Source organism: Rosa chinensis, chromosome 3, assembly GCF_002994745.2.
Source record: "Rosa chinensis cultivar Old Blush chromosome 3, RchiOBHm-V2, whole genome shotgun sequence".
In the NCBI taxonomy this organism is placed as follows: domain Eukaryota; kingdom Viridiplantae; phylum Streptophyta; class Magnoliopsida; order Rosales; family Rosaceae; genus Rosa; species Rosa chinensis.
Window position 1 is genome coordinate 31,056,134 of NC_037090.1, and position 19,907 is coordinate 31,076,040.

Genomic DNA, 19,907 nt, shown 5'->3' on the forward strand with positions numbered 1-19,907 from the left:
ATCCTAAGTTCCTAACTAGTATAATTATTTTACAATTATCTTTTTAAATTCTTTTTTGAAGTTCTTGTTCATGGATCATGGATGTGCACCATGAGAACATATATGGGAATGTCAACTGTTTTTATGGATCAGTGAGGGTGGAAGTTGGTCGTGTTGGAAAATCCAATTTCTATTTCTTTTCTTAAGAAAATTAGTAATAGGTGCATTATTAAGAGTTATATTATCAATTAAGCCACCTACGTAAAAAAATAAATATATAAACGGTAGAGATACAAAGACGCATAAGAGTGACAGGGAGATGTTTTCTCCATGTATAGATTAAAGATGAAATCAAAGATATGACCGATTCATGGGCATGAACAGACTCGTGTCGGCGAGAGAAACACATATGTAGCTGTCCACCTTCGAGGGGTCGTCGGACGGCAGACATCTGGCTGGTTCGAGTTTTGCGTTAAAATAGGTATGTAGTTTCTGAGTCGAGGCAATGACTTTTCTGTTACACGACAATAACTTTTTAGTTCATCGATAGTAACTTTTAGGTTCATCGACAATAGTTTTTCAGTTCTCCAATTGTAGCTCTTTGGTACTTAAATGGTAGCTTTCGACAATAACTTTTCTGGGTTGCGGACGTCCTCTTCAGAACGGTCCTATATATATATATATATATATATATATATAGTCGTCTTCCACTCTTCCCATAATTATGTGTTGTGATTTTCAAAGTGGCGTATTATGTCATACAAGAAAATATAATCCACAAAAGCCATTCAATAATTCTACACTTTTCCCAAACAAAGCTACTTTAACATTGAACCTATCAGCATAACATAGTGCTCTCAGACCAAAGAAAAAAGGAAAAAGGAAGCATAACATAATGCTCTTTGGCATTGAGAAGGCCATTCATTTTCATCAGTTACGTGGAATTAGTGGAACTTAAAATGAGCTTCATGAGAAAATAATAAACCAAAACACAAAAACTTGCAATAAACAAATGAGTTGTACTGTCCGCAAACTTACCCCCCCCTCTATATACCCGTTCAGGACAGTTGCAACTAAAAGTGGCTCTACCCATAGTGAAAATATGCACAGTAAATTTCTCGTGGGAGTAGTAATTACACTCATACATCACACTGGTCAATGACTCAATGTCAAGTATCCCTAGATACTTTACTCCCTTGGATGATGATGATCTCTCTGTGTGTCCACTCTATCTATGACATCCAAGGCTTTTTCCTTATCTATACCATAATCAAAGACAGGAACCCCAGAAGAGAGCCTACTGAAAGGCAACAATTTCTTGGTTTCTTCCCCAGATGTATAGCTGTTACTCTTGTTCAATCTGCTCTGGTTTCCCAAACTAGAGTTTGCGTTGTCATAGTCCTGACTTTTACTAATTCCGGGAACCCGGCTTCTCTTACTGACATCCTGCAGCATCCTCTGGTCGTCAGTTGTTAGCATGGTTGAGGGGGGAATGTCCTTGAGCTGCTCATTTGTCTTTGGGAGGGTTTTGGTAGCTATGGACTTAACAGGTGACCGCATACCCACACTAGTGGATGCACGCTTACTTTGAGAGACCAAATAATGAAGCCACAATACTAGTTTGAGTACACAGGCTTCTCTTTTTTCCCTATTTGCATGATGGAATGTCTCAATCCGAATCACCTCAGTCTGTGGAGTTGGTTTACGGTTTGTCTCAGAACTACATAAAAGGAAGGGTAGACTAAGAAACCCAAACATGAAAAGAAAACATGGTAGAGGACAGTGAAAAGAAACAGTACATTGTTACTGACCCAGTACTCGCACACTCACCTACCCACCAATTCAAGGTGCCATTAGGCAGCAACTTCTGCTAGCCATTTTTGCAGACATCAGAGAAACCGTTTGAATTAAATATGAGAACATATGACTCACCTATACAATTGGCTTTTCATGAAATCATGGATATTGGAAAATCATATAAAATTGGTGAATATTTTGACAAGAAACTTTTATCTTCACTGGTAGGACTATGCAAGTTGGTGTGCAGGAGGATAATTCTTTTTTTGAGCCTTACAGTGCCAAAATATAACCCTGCGCATATTAACAGGTAAGCCAAATACTTCAGCTTGAAGCTTCTTGACAGTTTCATCCACAATCTGATGAAGCTTTATATAATTCTCAGTCCCTTGGAGAAGCTTATGACTCGAGGACACACAATAGCACAGGATGTCCACTTGTCTGTTTCCTTTGCAATAACCAACTTCCGCCAGGATCTAGATACATGTAAGAATACAAACCCCAATCAGATTGTTATACAGGAGGAAAAAGTAACGTCTATGTTAGTGCTAGGTACAGATATTACAAAAGAAAATAGAAGAGAAAGGTTTACCATCAGCAGAAGAATCCACGGACATAGTGATTGAATAACAAGCAGTCCGCAATGACATGCTTGCTTTGGATTGACCTTTCCGATTCCACTTGGTTTACAATAGCAAAGAATCATTGGCATTGGAAAAACTTTCGAGTTCCTTCCTCAGTTGACTTAATGTTTGGTATATACTTCTTGAATGAGAATGAGACTTATCATTGGCTAAGAATTTATGCACAACACCATCAATCTCGATGAAACTCCAAGCAGAAATTGAAACTACCTCTCTATCCTTCATCATTTTCCTTAGCCTCAACACATCCTCCCAGTTTTCCATTTTGGCATACATGTTCGCTAAAAGAACATACCTTCCACTATGTTGAGGCTCTAATTGAATGAGAAGCTTCCCAACCTTACCGGCTAACTCAAAATGGCCATGTATCAGACACCCGTTAAGTAAAGACCCCCATATAGCTCCGTCTGGTTCCATTGCCATACTTCTTATCAATATCTCTGCCTCTTTCACTCGCCCAGCACGGGCCAAGAGATCAACCATGCACCCATAGTGCTCAATCTCTGGAGCAATGCTATAAATTTTACTCATACGTCCCAATACTCGCCATGCTTCATTTATCAGAGTTTTGTGATTGCATGCAATGAGAACTCCAACAAATGTCACAGCATTTGGTTTAGGTCCCATCTTTTCCATTTCAGCAAAAAGTTCAAGCCCTGTATCATTCTCACCATTAGTAGCATATCCCATGATCATAGCACTCCAAGTAGTTACATCTTTACGCGGCATCTTATCAAATATCTCTTTAGCATCTTTAATGAATCCACATTTTGCATAAAAATCTATTCCTGCCGTACCGAGCTCAAGTCCATACTCAAAACCATGGTCATCTAAATACGTCTGAATCCACTTCCCTTCCTCGAATGCACCCACAGAAGCACAGGCATTAAGAACACTAACCAAAAGAGACTCTGTCAACCTCACATTCGCACGACAACGCTTGAAATCACGAAACAAATCAATAGCTTTGTTGAAACAAGCATTCTGAACATAACCCGAAACCATTGCACTGTAAGACACATCATTTCTCTCAGGCATTTTATCGAACAGGTCACGGGCATCATCAACCAACCCATTGCCACAATACCCACTAACAAGACTAGTCCAACACACCACATTCCTATCCAAACTTTCATCAAACACTCTCCGAGCAAATTCCACAGCTCTCAATTTACAGTACACACTAATAACTGAGCTAGTAACATAAACATCACACTCATGTCCAAACTTCATTATCTGACCATATATCTGATCAAGCAAAGGCACCCCAACACAAGCTTTAACCAAAACTGTGAAAGTTCGAGCATTTGGGTCAGCACCTATCCTTCTCATTTGGGTAAAAACAGAGAGACCCTTTTTGGAATGTGAGTTTTTCAAGAAACCCATGATCATGGAATTGAAATCAAAGACATTGGGTGCCGGAATTCGATTGAATAGAGTCTCTGCGTGGCGTAAATCCCCATGTTCCGATAAGGCGGAGAAGGCTAAGAGCTTGCTGGTGATGTAGGTGAAACGAGCTAGGCCGGTGATCAGTGTTTGGGCGTGGATTTGCTTGAGTTGGTTCATGCTTGAACATGTTTGAAGAAGAAGAAGACAGGGAGCAGGGTGTGGGTTTGATTTGAAAACGAGTCTGCTCATTTGGAGAAGAGTGGTCTGAAGCAAACAAATGAAGAGTAGGGAATTCCAGCATGACATGAAATTGAACTGGTTGGCGAGGGAGGGAGGGAAAGACTAGGGGCTATTATGACCCGGTGAAGACATCCGGAAGGCCACTTACTATTTGGTTGCATTGAAATTTCATTAAATGATAGGGCAATTTCATACCAGCTCCCACGTGAGAGCCAAAAAAAGTAGTTCACATAGCATTGTTAATTTGTATATGAGTGTATAAGATTTTTTTTTTTTTTTTTGGGGGGGGGAGCAGAAACCGAACTGGACTGGAAAATGGGTTGCGGTTATCAAACCGGAAGAAACAGTTAAGAAAAATGCAGTGGAGCGCACCGGACAACTGGAGGAAATCTTCAAACTGGGCTGCTGTAAGCCATCTGCATTCAGTTGTTCCAATGTAATTGATATTATAAACGTGCACAAGTAAAATTGCATTAATAAAAAAAGGCATAGGTATAATTGCTAGACATGTCACCATTCATGAAAGTAGAATTGCTCAGGGGGTTTGATCATAAATGCCAGAATTCAAAAAAATTCCATTTCATATAATATTATTCCCCGTCTCAGTGCTTTCAGAGAAAAATCACAATGACTAAACAGTGTATACAACACTTGCATGGAGCTAACTACTTAAACTTGATTAGTGGAGTACAAGAACATTGGTGGTGGTCACTCAATTTTACACTAGTGTACTTAAACCCCCCTCACAACCTTCCCCATAACTTGTTCACCCATCTCCTCCGATTTTCTTTTCCCTCAAACCAAACACCAAGAGGGGTTGAATTGAAATCTGGGAGGTTAGCTTTTGGAAAGCTCGAAAACTGATGAGAAAAGATAGCTTACATTTGGGAGGTTAGCCAGTGTGTGTGTGTGTGTGTGTGCATATTCTGCAAGTTCATTGTTTTACTGGTTCAGAACTACGATACAACAACCTTTTAAAGTCTGAAAGTTGTGCGCACATAAATGATCATTATATATGGAGAATAAAGAAGTAAAATTTCAGCTTTCTACAAGAACATGGGTATATAACATGAACTTAATTGAATAAAAGTGAGTCATGTTAAAAACAGAAATTTAAGTAGGCCCTAACCTGGACTGGAGCAATGTAACCGGCAATGACCGACATGAATTTCCAGTTGCATCAACCACGTACCTTAGCCACTCCAAAATCCGCTGGCTCCAAAAGTCCAATCCACTCCTATTGAACAAATCGATGCCCAAATTGGAGGGATGAAAAACAAGCCCAGAAAAGATAAGAAGAATAAAAGCAATCAAACAAATTGAAGAAGGATCACGAATCTCACACTGGAAATCGCCCAAACCAAAATCAACCAACCAAGGCGCCGACGGTGAACTTGTTGCATAGGAGTGAGAGGATCTCTCTTGTATAGTTTAAAGATGAAATCAAAGATTTGACCCGATTCATGGGCATGAATAGACTCGTGTCGGCGAGAGAAACACATAACACATACCTTCCAAGGGTCGTCGGACGGCAGATATCTGGCCCGTTCGAGTTTTGCCTAAAAACAGGTATGTAGATTTTCAATTCAGGATAGTAGATTTTCGAAAGATGATAATTAATTTTTTTTCAAGAGAATGATAATAATTTTTCTGAAGAAGTTTCGGTTCGTTAACAGTATTAGGGCATTGAGTTAAATTTTCTGAGTGCAAAATTTTTAAATGTTTCGTATTATCTGTATTAGGTTTATTAAAGAACACAGCGGTCTTTTGTCACCTATTATCATACCCAAAAGCAAATAAGACATCATCTTGATCTTAACATATACCACCGCAAGTGGTTCAGTGGATGCATTAGATCCCTCCACCGAAACGTTCAAGATTTGTAAACCCTACATTCTGCGTTCGAATGTTGGGTTGATTTAGTGTTATTTACTGAATTATAAATGTGGTGCGGGGAGGTGATGCAATGCTCTATTCGGGTCCTAAGTGGACTAATCTCTGAGCTTAAAAAGTTTTTGAGATACCGCGAACGGTTGAAAATGAGGGTGTGTGTGTGTGTATATATATATATATATATTAAAATAAGGGATCTATTTTTTGTCATTTTAATGGATTCTTTGTGGAACCCACTTTTTTATCATTTATCGACATCTCGACTGTTCAGTTCTTAGAGCTCTATGACTAGATCACTTTGCAAATTTTCAACCAAATTGATGACCGTTAAAGTATCAAACTAAATTTATCCAACTTAAACTGTTCATGTTTATAATTGTAAATTTTTTTTTTTTTTTACTTTGTCAAGGGAAACCCAAAGGCTTCCTAAGCCCAAAATAAACCCCTTCGACGCATGTGAAATGCTCCAACTGTGTATTGCAGCACAGTGCCTGACCACTTTGATAGCTTCAGGGTTTGAATTTAGGTTGGGGAGCACACCCAACTATGCAAGAACCATTAGGTCACTTGCACTGGTTGTTATAATTGTAAATCATAGTTATGGATATCTTAGAGCATCTTTAACAATGCTAGCCATTTTTTAGTTAAATTTTAGCCAAAGTAACTAAAAAGTCATTTTGGCTAGCCACTTTCTTTAGAAATACGTCTGCACAAGTTTTCTCTATTTTGGCTAGACTTGAATTTATATTATTTATTAAATGAAGAAAAATATATTAAACATATTTGTAAATTACATAGAATGACTTAAAAAGAATGTTTTAAATTAAGAAAAATAATAGAGTCTCATCTCGCTCTCTATATTTAGGAAAGAAATAGCTAAAAGTCAAAATGGAAAGTTACTTAGGAGTTTGGTGCAGCTGCTAAAATGATAAAAAGCTAAACATACTCTTTTATTTTTTTAAAGAAATGTGGATTTCATTAAACGCATGCCAAGATGGTCATTACATATCCTTCTGCTGTTTTTAACTAGACAAATCAATAAGTTGCAGTACTAGAACTACTGTGATATATAGGAGATAGACTAGGGCTGTCACTCGGTCGGTTCGAATCGGTTATAGGTATTACCAACTTCAAAACCAAAGCTTTCGGTTTCAAAACTGAGCTACCAATTACAGACCAAAATTTTTGGTTTTTAATTATATCTACCAAATTCGGTATTTCGGTTTTCGGTATTACCAACTTTAGAATAACTAATTCTTTATAATATAAATTAGAATAAACAAAACTAGGTTTTTGAATTTTATAGTCATAAACGTTGTATTCATCTACTAATTATAGCTTTCTTTTGTATATATGACATCAAGTTCTAGCAATTTTCAATAAAACTAGGTTATTTAACCATCTTTGACTAGGTTACTTAAAATACATGTACTATTAATGTAGTATATGTAGTAATGTTCATACTATTACAAAAGTTTTTATGTTTATTTCTTAAAATACATGTATGTGTATTGAAAATTGTAGTATATAAATCTAATATTTAGATAATCGGTAGATTCGGTATTTACCAAAACCAAACCAACTTTTTTGGTAATTTTCGATTTCGGTTTTATCGGTTTCGGTTACCAAAAAGTCGGTTTACCAAACCTAAAACATCGGTTGGTATTTGGTCGGTTTGGTAATTACCAAATCAAGTGGCAGCCCTAAGATAGACCATCTATATTCAAACTAACCGCTCACTTATTTAAGTGAGCCTATAAACTATGGAGATTGTAAGACATGATATATAGGCCCCTACCACACCTACCTATATTTTATCCTTGCCCTTCAAATTAGGGCTTAGGGGTTCTGTCGAGCACAAACACTTCTCGAACCCTAGGGAGATTTGACCTAGCAGTAGAGTGAAGTGGGCCCCATAGTAGAGCCCAAGCCCATCACTTTCTCTTTGCATTTTCCTTGTCTGGCCCATAATAGCAATGATGAGCCCAGTCCCAAGAAACATAAGCTTAGGCCTTATAGTTTGACCTAGCCCAATTGGGGCAAAGCCCAATTTCACGAAGGCATCAGCGCCGCTGCCACAGTCCCTGGCATCACCGTCGCAGGAAATCACGCCACCCATCACACTGCCAAAGACTAGCCTAACCATCTGATAGTACTGGGCAACCATTATCGAAACTGATTTGGACACCCAGATCGAGCAACTTGTCTCCATCACCTTTGCCATCTCAGGCCGCTTCGATCAAGCTTCGTCGGACATCACCCCTGCCAGCAGCTCCATCCCAACTCTGCCGCCCATTCGAGCCTTAGACAACGACGGTATAGTGCCGTCATACCAAGACAGATGGAGATCGGGCCGCCACCAATCAGGCCACCACCCAATACACCACCACCCCAATTGCAGGTCGCCGTTGAGCAGAAAATTGCTGGTCGTTACCATCCATAGACGGTCTGCTATTGCCGTCCTTATGAGCAAAGCTGCAAAAATTTTGCCCCGCCTTCGTGAGTCTCCGTTGCATGTCCCCTCCTCGATCGTTCTTGCCCAAACTTCCAGCGGCCCTGGGTCATCGCTGTCAACCCCAATTCGAAAAGAAAGATCAAGAGATCGGGAAAAATAGAGCGGTCCATACTCAAAGTTAGATTCGCTTTCCTTTGTTAAGAGTGGACGGAGTCGTCCTTGAGGTTCAACACGGCCAGAACCACTGTGCTTGGCACCGCCCCAGGGGAACAGTGTTAGGGTGAGCATGAAGAGGAGTGCTCTTAGAGAGAGATTACGGTTTGCCATTTTCGCTAAACATACTCTCTAAAATAGCTAAGAAGTCAAGATAAAGAGTCTGTTAAACATGCTCTTAACGATTATCAATTTGGTTGGAAATTTACAGAAATGATCTACTCATAGTCTTAAAAACTAAACAGTTAAGATATTAATATGTGATTAAAAAGTTTGTTTAATAACCGATTTCTAAAAATGGCTAAAAATAAGTAAATCCCTCAGTAGAGGGCCCCCAATATATATATAGACACACACACACACATATCCTATCAAGAGCGCGCTTTGAAATTAATGTGTGAAGTTTGAGTTTTTGGTCACTTTTCGGTCACATATCCACATCTCGACCGTTCAGTTTTTAGGTACTAGTGTATAGATCATCTCTGTAAATTTTCAGCCAAAATGATGATCGTTAAGCCATCGATAACTGCCTTAAAGCTAGTATGGTTTAGGTTGACAGATTCAGTCCGTTCATTGGTTTAAGCGAGTTAGATACCTTAACGATCATCAATTTGGCTGAAAATTTGCAGAGATGATCTATACAGTAGTACCTAAAAACTGAACAGTCAAGATGTGGATATGCGACCGAAAAGTGACCAAAAACTCTAACTTCACACGTTAATTTCAAAGCGGAGCTCCGCTGTAAATAAAATATGTATGTGTGTGTGTGTATACACACAGTCCGTCTCAGGTGCGGACGTCCGTACCGAGCGAAAGGTACGGATTTCCTGTTTTCGACCACTTTCCGGCCACATTTTTACATCTTAACCGTTCAGTTTTTAGGTCCTAGTGTACGGATCACCTCTACAAAATTTCAGCCAATTTGGTGATCGTTAAGGCATCCAAAACTGCAATTTACCATTATAAATACGAACGGTTCCGGTTCGACAGATTCGGTCCATTCGTATAAAATGCAGTTTTGGATGCCTTAACGATCACTAAATTGGCTGAAATTTTGTAGAGGTGATCTATACACTAGGACCTAAAAACGGAACGGTTAAGTAAAAATGTGACCGAAAAGTGGTCGAAAACAGGAAATCCGTACCGAAAATTCGGTACGGACGTCCGCACCTGAGAAAAATTATATATGTGTGTGTGTGTGTGTATGTGTATATATATATATATATATATATATATATATATATATTCGTCTTCCCATAATTGTGTGTTGTGATTTTCAAAGTGCCGTATTATGTCATACAAGAAAATATAATCCACAAATGCCATTCAATAATTCTACACTTTTCCCAAACAAAGCTGCTTTAACATTGAACCTATCAGCATAACATAGTGCTCTCAGACCAAAGAAAAAAAGAAAAAGGCCGCATAACATAATGCTCTTTGGCATTGAGAAGGCCATTCATTTTCATCAGTTACGTGGAATTAGTGGAACTTAAAATGAGCTTCATGAGAAAATAATAAACCAAAACACAAAAACTTGCAATAAACAAACGAGTTGTACTGTCCGCAAACTTACCCCCTCTATATACCCGTTCAGGACAGTTGCAACTAAAAGTGGCTCTACCCATAGTGAAAATATGCACAGTAAATTTCTCGTGGGAGTAGTAATTACACTCATACATCACACTAGTCAATGTCAAAGCATCCCTAGATACTTTACTCCCTTGGATGATGATGATCTCTCTGTGTGTCCACTCTATCTATGACATCCAAGGCTTTTTCCTTATCTATACCAAAATCAATGACAGGAACCCCAGAAGAGAGCCTACTGAAAGGTAACAATTTCTTGGTTTCTTCCCCAGATGTATAGCTGTTACTCTTGTTCAATCTGCTCCGGTTTCCCAAACTAGAGTTTGCGTTGTCAAAGTCCTGACTTTTACTAATTCCGGGAACCCGTCTTCTCTTACTGACATCCTGCAGCATCTCCTGGTCATCAGTTGTTAGCATGGTTGAGGGGGGAATGTCCTTGATCTGATCATTTGTCTTTGGGAGGGTTTTGGTAGCTATGGACTTAACAGGTGACCGCATACCCACACTTGTGGATGCAGGCTTACTTTGAGAGACCAAATAATGAAGCCACAATACTAGTTTGAGTACACAGGCTTCTGTTTTTTCCCTATTTGCATGATGGAATGTCTCTATCCGAATCACCTCAGTCTGTGGAGCTGGTTTACGGTTCGTCTCAGAGCTACATAAAAGGAATGGTAGACTAAGAAACCCAAACATGAAAAGAAAACATGGTAGAGGACAGTGAAAAGAAACAGTACATTGTTACTTACCCAGTACTCGCCCACTCACCTACCCACCCAAAACCATGGTGATCTCTGTTAAAAGATTATGGAACCAAAGAAACAAAATGATGAATCAGTAACGAGGTGTAGCAATAAAAAGCTACAAATGTATCTCACAAACGCTTGAGAAAAATATCTGCTTTGCAGAACAGCTGGCCATCTTACTTGGCTGTGTTTGCAGCCATTGGAACAAGCCAGTGTAGAGTTTTCTCCATCTCAGCTTTGATTTCTGTGATAGTGAGCTGCAGGAAACAATTTAGAAGGTAAAAAAAGCTACTTCAAAGTTCAAACAATTATCAGCTACTGACTTGCCAAAACAGAAAAAGAAAGCCTGGTTATAAATATCAGTTCTTCTATTATTCAAACTCTGAATTGCATTGTGTGTCTGCAACAATGTGATGCATTACTTTCTTTAAAAATGGATCCCTTCAAGGAAAGAGTGTCTATATAGAGAGTCCTGTTCTTAAAAGGGACGCCTCAAAAAATAAAAAATAAAAATAAGCATCATACTGGTGAAGCACAGCTCATGACATGATGAAATAAAATGAACCATGCATTTTTGAAGTTCCCATTTGATAATCATCTTTCATAAACCAATCCTAAATCATTACACCATTTGATTATCATCATTTTAATATTCATCAAGAACATTATGTCTGTCTAATTGTTCGATACTTTGATCTGTTATGAGAAGATAAGTAGATGACTAAATGGTTTCCAATTGGCCGATTTCATTTGCCAGAGGTCATCCTTGAATGAGGACCTAATACATGGATGCTTTGGATTGTTATAGCATTGAGGGATCGGTTCATATCCTTGGACAATTTTGTGGTAGAAATAGGGATCCTTCTTTACAAGGGGACTCCTATACATTATACATATATAGGGCCCTTCCACTGAGGGATTCCTTGTGGGACCCAACTTTTGACCGCATTTTAACATCTCGACCGTTCAGTTTTTCAGTCCTAATGTATAGATCAAATCTGCAAATTTTCAGCCAACTTAATGATCATTAAGGTATCGAACGAGTTTAAATCAATGGATGAACCAAATCTGTCCAACCTGAACCGTTCATGTTTATAATTTTAAATCACAGTTTTGAATACCTTAATGATTATCAATTTGGCTGAAATTTGCAGAGGTGATATACTCAGATAGACCTAAAAATTGAACGGTGGAGATGTGGATATGTGCTGGAAAAGTGGGTCTAATAAGCTATCCCTTATAATAGCCAAAAAAGGGATCCCTCACTAGAAGGGCCCTGTGTGTTTGTGTCTATATATATAATAGACGAGAGAGATGAGATAATACCTCTTCTTTAATATGGAAAGAGTGTAATTTGGAGCGTAAAGACGATTTTATATTAGGCGGCAAGCTCTGGTATAATGTATCTCTTGTAGTTGGAGGCGGAGCACTTGACCGGACTACCTAAATGCAACAAAGCAGACTCAGCAAAAAGCTTGAGAGGAAGATTATTGGTATATGGAAGATGCATAAGAGCGAAGACTAATACAGTTTAATTGTTAGCTGATATTTATTTAAATTATACAATTAGACAAATTACAACCCACTAGGTGAATTGTGCAATTGATTTAGCTTTTCATTAAAAAAAATGAAAAAATTATGTGATACAAGGGACAAATCAAATAACTCAACTCCACATTATTAGTTTAATCATAAATATATATATATATATATATATGTGTGTGTGTGTGTTACATCTGGGGTTAAAATGAACCAAAGCGTGCAGCATTAAGACAGTAAGGAGAGTATGAAACTATTTGCTAGTACTGAAAAGGATAATGAGAAACGTCCTTTCAGTTTCATTCATAAGATGCCTGCAGTACCAGTTAGAAATCATGTAAGATGCATAGCAGAGAATAATAACTCACAAGAGTATCGATTTGAAGAACGATATTTGCATAATGTAAAGAAAGTCCAGCAGGTCCCAACTTTTGATGTTTATTCGTAGCTCCCTCCACGGTTTTCTGACCCTCTGCATATGCCAATGAAGAAGCATCATTGTCATTTTTCCCAGAAAAGGAATTACAGACCAAAGTCAAAGAAGATAGTGTTTAATTCTTTGCAATGACTATCAGTCGCAACAAAACAAGGTTGAACAAAATAGCTTTACACAGAGTATTTGGAGACTCTAGGTGAGGGCAAAACATTGGTTCTAAATTTTGTGGAAATGGTGCCCATAAAATACTCAGGTCCTACTCAGAGGCTCAAGTAGTGATTGCACCCTTGAAAGCTATTGTTTTAGAGGGATGGGGACTATGATTGCTATAAAAGGTGAGCGATGTGGGATTCAGAAACCATTCCAACTGAGTATCATATAAAAGTTGAGTGATATGTGTTCTTTTCAAGTTTACAACAAACATACAAATTTTTCAGAACTTAAAAACAATATATTATAACACAAAAGCTAATACTTAATTGGGACTACACAGAAGTAGCCATTGTTACATATAAAACTATGTTTTATGGATCATCGTGATCAAGATTATCTCTTGATAAAATTACTAATCATGTATTGAAGCCTGAAACGATATGCTGTTCAAAGATCAAATTGTCACATGTACTATTGGCAGTTTGGACCTGAAACATACATACCAGCACTACCAAAGGCAGCATGTATCTCTAGATATAAAAAGTGAACTATTTCAACAAGCTTTTCCATCACCTGCATTCCAAAACATCAAATGTTACAAATTAAAACAGTAACTAGTATGCCATTACTTGTTTATAAAGCAGACACTGAACTTTGGGAACTAAATAGATCATGTCCTATACAGTGTGAAGTTAACTTAATACTTAAAATTTCAAACAACCAGAATTTTCAATGGTCCAAGATTTTGTTACTACTGGAGAATAACATATATGTGTGCAATACAAAAGCAGGAGATAATAAACGTCTAGAAAAAACAGGTCATGGAAAACCGATCAGCAACTCAATGAAATGCATACAATTACCTCTTCCATACTTTTGGACCAAAGTGACTTTTTCTTTAAACTTTTAACTAGTTTCCTTTGGCTTTTTAGTTCAGACCTCATGATTCCAAGGGTATCGCCTATGAGATGAACAGAAACAAAAAGAAGTGATATAATCAGTTAAGTAACACTCCACATCAGATCATAAATCATGATTCTTTCGCATGCACATACATAGTATAACATGGCATGTTACAGATCAAGGCTCCAGTATAAGTTTCATCTCAATATCAAATATTGCACATAACACAAAGAAAAGAAATTGAATTGATTATATAATTTGCTCAAATACACAGTCATTGGAAATATATGAGAACTAGGAGACAAGAAAGTATGAGATTAGAGAGAGCTTTTGCTTCAGCTCAAAACCCTACTAATAATGGGTAATTGTAGGCATTGTACAAGGCTAAACTTAGATTGGTTTTATTCTTTCGAGGATTTCATCATTATGCTATTGCAGTATTTTAGCCATTTTATTAACTATGTACACAATGCCTTTAGAAGTGGCCATCAATACTTGAAACAATCCTATACTTTATATCATTGAGTTAGTTCTGCTAACATTCAACTTGTACAAACATTTTCTATACAATAAGAATAGCATTTCATCACCTCTGTCAGTGGAAGATGAAATACTCTCCTCGAACCGCTTACGTTCATAGTCTTGTTCAAATCGGTCCAATGCATGGAACTCATGGTATAATTCCTGTAGGCAAGAGAATATTAGTGCCTTGCTCTTTTGGAAAAACAGATCAGTTAGAAAAGCTCAATAATGTCGGATGCAGCACTTGAGTGGGACAAATAGGAAGAAAACTTCCTTAAGCTCCCAAAACACACTTTCTTCTATGTTTATGGATATAAATGGAAAATTACTCAAAGCGAAATTAGTAAGTGAGGATGATAATTAGTGTTGAATTACTAGGAAAAGATGAGATGAACAAATGAAAAGAAAATATGAAAACTTGAATTTTTTGTTTTTTTTTTCAGTGATGTATATAGATAGTATAATTATCAAACAAAAATATTCGTCAGCCCATAAAAGGATATATAAAAATGCTCTATATCTCTGGTACCATAAGATGATACTTACAGCAGTATATTGGACTAGTGTCATCAGTTGCTGCATTACCGAACTGGCCTCATCCTTCAGATGCTTCTGAGGAATAAGTTCTCTACTGATTCTGTAGTATAAGATAAGATGTCACCGAGTAAGAATATGATCTCTTAAACAAACAAAAATGTCCCCAGGTATAAAATCCGGAAAGTATATATACTTCTCAAAATATCTGTCCAAGTTGTGCCACTGAGGATCTTTACATCGATTTCCAAAACGAACCACCTCCCCCGAGAAAATCTTTAACTCCTCCCTATCAAATCAAGAGTGAAGTTTAACAAATGAGATTCAACATGAAAACAAATAAAACACATGCGAAGCTCGCTCATTTGCATAACAAAATGAGGTGGTTAAGTATTTTGCAACTAGATTCACTATCCACCTTTTATCAGCTGCAACAATCCTCATCAACTCGTCCGTATCTGTGGATACTAAATACTGCACACCTTCCGAAGGAAACACCACTTCTTTCAGATTCTTAATACTTCTGGTCGAAACAGATTGCATAAGATTGTAACCCTTAACAACAGTGTTTGCAATCTCGAATGCTATAATTGCAATCTCATTCCCCTTGGCCGGCGGTGCTGAATTGAAGCCGGCGCCGGAATTCAAATTCGTCATGCTGCTCCCAAGCGTGTCCAGCACCGATACCGCCCCTCTGCCTATACGTGATCCCACCTCAGAAACCTGCAACATTTATTGATCAAACAGTTTCGTAAATCCGAAAATACTTGCTATGTGTGATGAATAAGCATAAGCAGAGAGAGAGAGAGAGAGAGAGAGGAACCTTGGCCTTAGACCTGAAAGAGCCGGATTTATAACGGGGAATCCCATCGTAGAAATCGTCAGTAGTGTCAGCTCCTCCTTCATAGACAAGGGCAGGACCGTCGTGGGAGTATCTAGCAGGCTGCTGCTGTTGCTGAGTAGTATTTATATCCACGGCCGGTGGCGGAGCCACCTCAGTGGCGGCGGCGGTGGCGGTCCTCTTGGAGTTTCTCAGTTTGTAATCATCGACGACTTGGCGCCGATTGTCGCCGGCCCAAGGGTTGGCGGCGGAGGGAGCGTTGACCGCCGCGCGGGAGCTCTTGGAACAAAGGCCTCCCATGGCGCCAAAGCGAAATTACAAGTATTGCTGATCGGAAAACAAGTGGTGATGATGATGAAGATGAAGTAGCAGCAGAGATGGTTTGGCGGCTGCGATCGGAGAAGAAGAAGTGGGGTAAGGGGTGAAGGGTGGTTGGAGGGAAGAATAATAATAATGAAATAGGGAAGGAGCATAGCGATTGGTGGAGAGAAGGGGAAGACTCGTTTGGTTTTGTTCGCAGCCGGGGGGAGGAAGGCTGACGTCTGCTTGCTCTGGGAGACTCGCGGACAGAAGGGAATGGGTCAATATTCAAACTTTACGCGCTGACCAATGTTCCGCTCCCCCGGCCTTTTTCCTATCTGGCAATCGCCCATGTGGCTCCATTATATATTTCAAAAATAAGACTCCCCTCCAAGATGCCCGCTCTTGTATTTGTTCAACGCATTATTAACTTCAAAGTTAAAGTTTTCAGTTTCGAGAAGAATAAAAAAGTTTTATGATAATGGTTATTAAATTTAGTTTGATATAGAAATAGATTAGTTCAATACAGTATTGAAGGAATTTTTTTTTTTTTTTTTAAATGACTGGTGCGGCTACCCTCAAGCATTAATTAATGAAATTACATAATACAAATGAAGGGACGTAAAGCCTGAACCCCAAATTACAATAAGCATAAAGAGAACATTCTGAAATAATATCAAAACTCTCCACAAAATCTATATACTCTAACAAGCACCAATTAGCAAATAGTGCACGAATGACTACTCTATTTGCTTTGAGATAGCGGTGACATACCGGAAAGATAACTCTATAACGAAGAAGCATCATTACAAATAGCACAGCTTTCCCACTATGTTGCCGCATGGAAATAAATCTGGCGACACTCAATTTCATCCTGCCACTAGGAGGTTGCATCCATTTGATCAAGCAAATAGCTCATAGCCTCGCTAGGCCAGACAAGGCACACAGAGTGTGCATACCGGGACAAAGTGAAACTATGTAAGAGTCTTTTTATTCAAATGAATGTGTATTACATACATTAAGAATCTGAAATTCTTAAAGTAATAATTTAACTATTGTTTAAGTCACATTTGGCCTAACTGAGAGTCAATTTCTAATAAATATAATTTTTATTTTGAGTAGAATAAGCATGAAAAATATAATAAAATATTGACCTCCATAAACAATAATTATGATGAGAACAACAAAAGTGTTAAAGTAAAATTAAGATTGGAATTGGTCTACTCATTTCATTTCATAACCCCTTTATATAAGGATAGGATTACAACGGAAATATCAATTACATTGATGATACTAAATGCTGATTGAGCTGTGATTTGTAATTGCTTGATTCCCTCTCCGTCAGTTGCTTTGACGAAGGCACACAATGTGTTTTTCCTTTGACACTCCCCCTTGTGCCAAGTCAAAGACGAAATGGTGCATGAGTTGTTGCCTCACTAAAAACCTTGCCAAGTGACAATAAAAACCTTGTGGGACAAAAATACACCTTGGTCGAAGGAAAAGAGCACAACACACCTTTTACATTTGAGAATGACATGTGTGTGTTAGACTCCCCCTGACGTCTACACCTCCCCCTGATCTTTACATTAATCAATTGAGCTTGGAAAGTCTTCGCATTCCTATGCTTTTCACATGTTTCTCAACTGTGGCCTTAGGCAATGATTTGGTGAACAAATCTGCCACATTCTCCTCAGACCTTACTTGATTCACTTGAATCTTGAGGAGGGTCTGTTGTTGCTGATTGTAGGAAAACTTTGGCGATATGTGTTTTTGTATTATCCCCTTGATATATTTTAGCTTCATCTGTTCGATGCAAGTTGCATTATCTTCATAAATGCAAGTAGGCTCTTCAATGGTAGAACTCAAACCACTAGTCCCTCGAATATGTGTGATGATAGCTCTTAACCATATACACTCACGAACCATCTCAAGTAGAGCAATGATCTCTGAGTGGTTCGAGGAGGTAGCGGCAAGGGTTTGCTTGGTTGATCTCCAAGATATCGCCGTGTTCCCAATGGTGAGTACATAACTATTTTAGGAACGACCTTTATGTGGGTCATAGAGGTACCCAGTATCAGCAAAACCAACCAAACGTCATTTGGTGTTTCAGTGTAGTGAGTGACGCTTTCGCCATCAACATTTCCTTTAGGGATTGCAGTTCCATATGCGGTCCCTCTTGTCTCTCTATAGGGAAAGAACATTCTCAAGTCAATGGTCCCTTTTAGGTATCGAAGATGTTCTTGATACCATTCCAGTGACGCTGCGTTGGCGCTGAGCTAAATCTAGCTAACAAGTTTACTGAGAATGCAATGTCTGGTCGAGTAAATTGGGCTAAGTACAATAATGCGCCTATTGCACTTAGATAGGGAATTTCAGCTCCCAACACCTTTTCGTCATCTTCCCTTGGACGAAATGGATCTTTCCCTGCATCCAAATTTAGACCGATCATGGGAGTGCTAGCAGGATGCGCTTTGTCCATGTTATATCGCCTGACTTTTGGACATACGCAGACTGGTGGATTAGTATTCCACAAACTCGGTGTTCTAGTTCAAGGTCTAGAGAGAATCGAGTTTTCCCAAGATCCTTCATCTCAAATTCGGATTTCAAGTAGCTCGCGGTTGCTCTTATTTCATCAAGAGTACCTATTATGTTCATATCATTGACATATACAGCTACAATTGCAAATCCGGAACTTGTTTTCTTTATGAATACACAGGGGCATACTTCATCGTTCTTATATCCATTTCCAATCAAGTAGTCACTTAGACGGGTATACCACATCCGCCTGGATTGTTTCAATCCGTAAAGTGAGCGTTTCAACTTAATTGCAAACGCAATCTGTGGTTTAGAGTCACTTGACTTGGGTAATGCAAGGCCATCAGGCACTTTTCATATATATATCTCTGAATCTAGATCCCCATAGAGATATGCAGTAACCACATCCATGAGCTGCATTTCCAGTCCTTTGGAAATTATTAAGCTAACTAAGTAGCGGGACGTTATAACGTCCATTACTGGAAAGTATGTCTCCTCGTAGTCAATTCCAGGGCGTTGTGAGAAACCTTGCGCCACAAGGCGAGCCTTGTACCTCAAGACTTCATTCTTCTCATTACGTTTTCTGACAAAGGTCCATTTATGTCCTACAGGCTTTACACTTGGTGGGGTTAGCACTACCGGACCAAATACTTGTCTCTTTGTCAGAGAATCTAATTCTGTCTGGATTGCTTCTTTCCATTTAGGCCAATTTGCTCTTTGTTGACATTTTGCAATAGAGCGTGGTTCGATATCATCATGCTCTATGATTCCTTGAGCAACAGTATATATCATCAATGTGTATGGAAGATCTTTCTATCAACTCATACGCACTCTCATAATCCTCTGAGATTTCTTTGTTCTCTGGAATAATTTTTAACATCGGAGCGTCCTCCAGTGTTGATTCATGGACATAACTATAATCAGAGACAATCTCATGAGAGGGATTCTATACATTGATGATTGGTTTGTGCCTTACTCACCCTTTTCTTCCTTGGGTGAGTGTCAATCGAACCAAGTGACCTCCCCCTCTTCCTTGGGGAGCCACGGCCTCAACCACACCTCCACTAAGTGCGGTTGCAGTGCCTCTATCTGTGGCACCGTGCCCCTTGTTAGGGACTTCTAACCTTGCAGGCACATTTGCAGCTGGTATATGTGATCTCGTCACTTTAACGATATCAGTAAACGCATCAGGCATCGA

The 19,907-nt window shown here is 38.8% G+C and overlaps 2 protein-coding genes across 3 annotated transcripts; both read right to left on the reverse strand.

The window, feature by feature from the left end:
- Positions 1-1,735: 1,735 nt before the first annotated feature.
- LOC112192934 (pentatricopeptide repeat-containing protein At5g66520) lies at positions 1,736-5,777 on the reverse strand. 2 transcript variants are annotated; one of them, XM_024332879.2, is made up of 4 exons: positions 5,395-5,777; positions 5,179-5,286; positions 2,369-4,465; positions 1,736-2,252 (listed from the first exon to the last, which is right to left on the reverse strand). In XM_024332879.2, the coding sequence occupies exon 3, from the start codon at positions 4,113-4,115 to the stop codon at positions 2,463-2,465; it is 1,653 nt and encodes a 550-aa protein (XP_024188647.1). In that variant the 5' UTR covers positions 4,116-4,465; positions 5,179-5,286; positions 5,395-5,777; the 3' UTR covers positions 1,736-2,252; positions 2,369-2,462. The 2 variants fall into 2 exon arrangements, with proteins under 2 accessions (XP_024188647.1, XP_040372445.1); XM_040516511.1 differs by having other exon boundaries at positions 2,372-4,465; positions 5,393-5,777.
- Positions 5,778-10,036: 4,259 nt separating this feature from the next.
- LOC112192754 (protein PSK SIMULATOR 1) lies at positions 10,037-16,512 on the reverse strand. The gene is made up of 12 exons (XM_024332620.2): positions 15,857-16,512; positions 15,452-15,756; positions 15,230-15,322; positions 15,046-15,136; positions 14,568-14,661; positions 13,938-14,035; positions 13,578-13,647; positions 12,854-12,957; positions 12,273-12,389; positions 11,127-11,203; positions 10,950-10,994; positions 10,037-10,858 (listed from the first exon to the last, which is right to left on the reverse strand). Exons 1-12 carry the CDS (start codon positions 16,172-16,174, stop codon positions 10,327-10,329), a joined length of 1,944 nt encoding a protein of 647 aa, XP_024188388.1. The 5' UTR covers positions 16,175-16,512; the 3' UTR covers positions 10,037-10,326.
- Between the last annotated feature and the right edge of the window lie 3,395 nt (positions 16,513-19,907).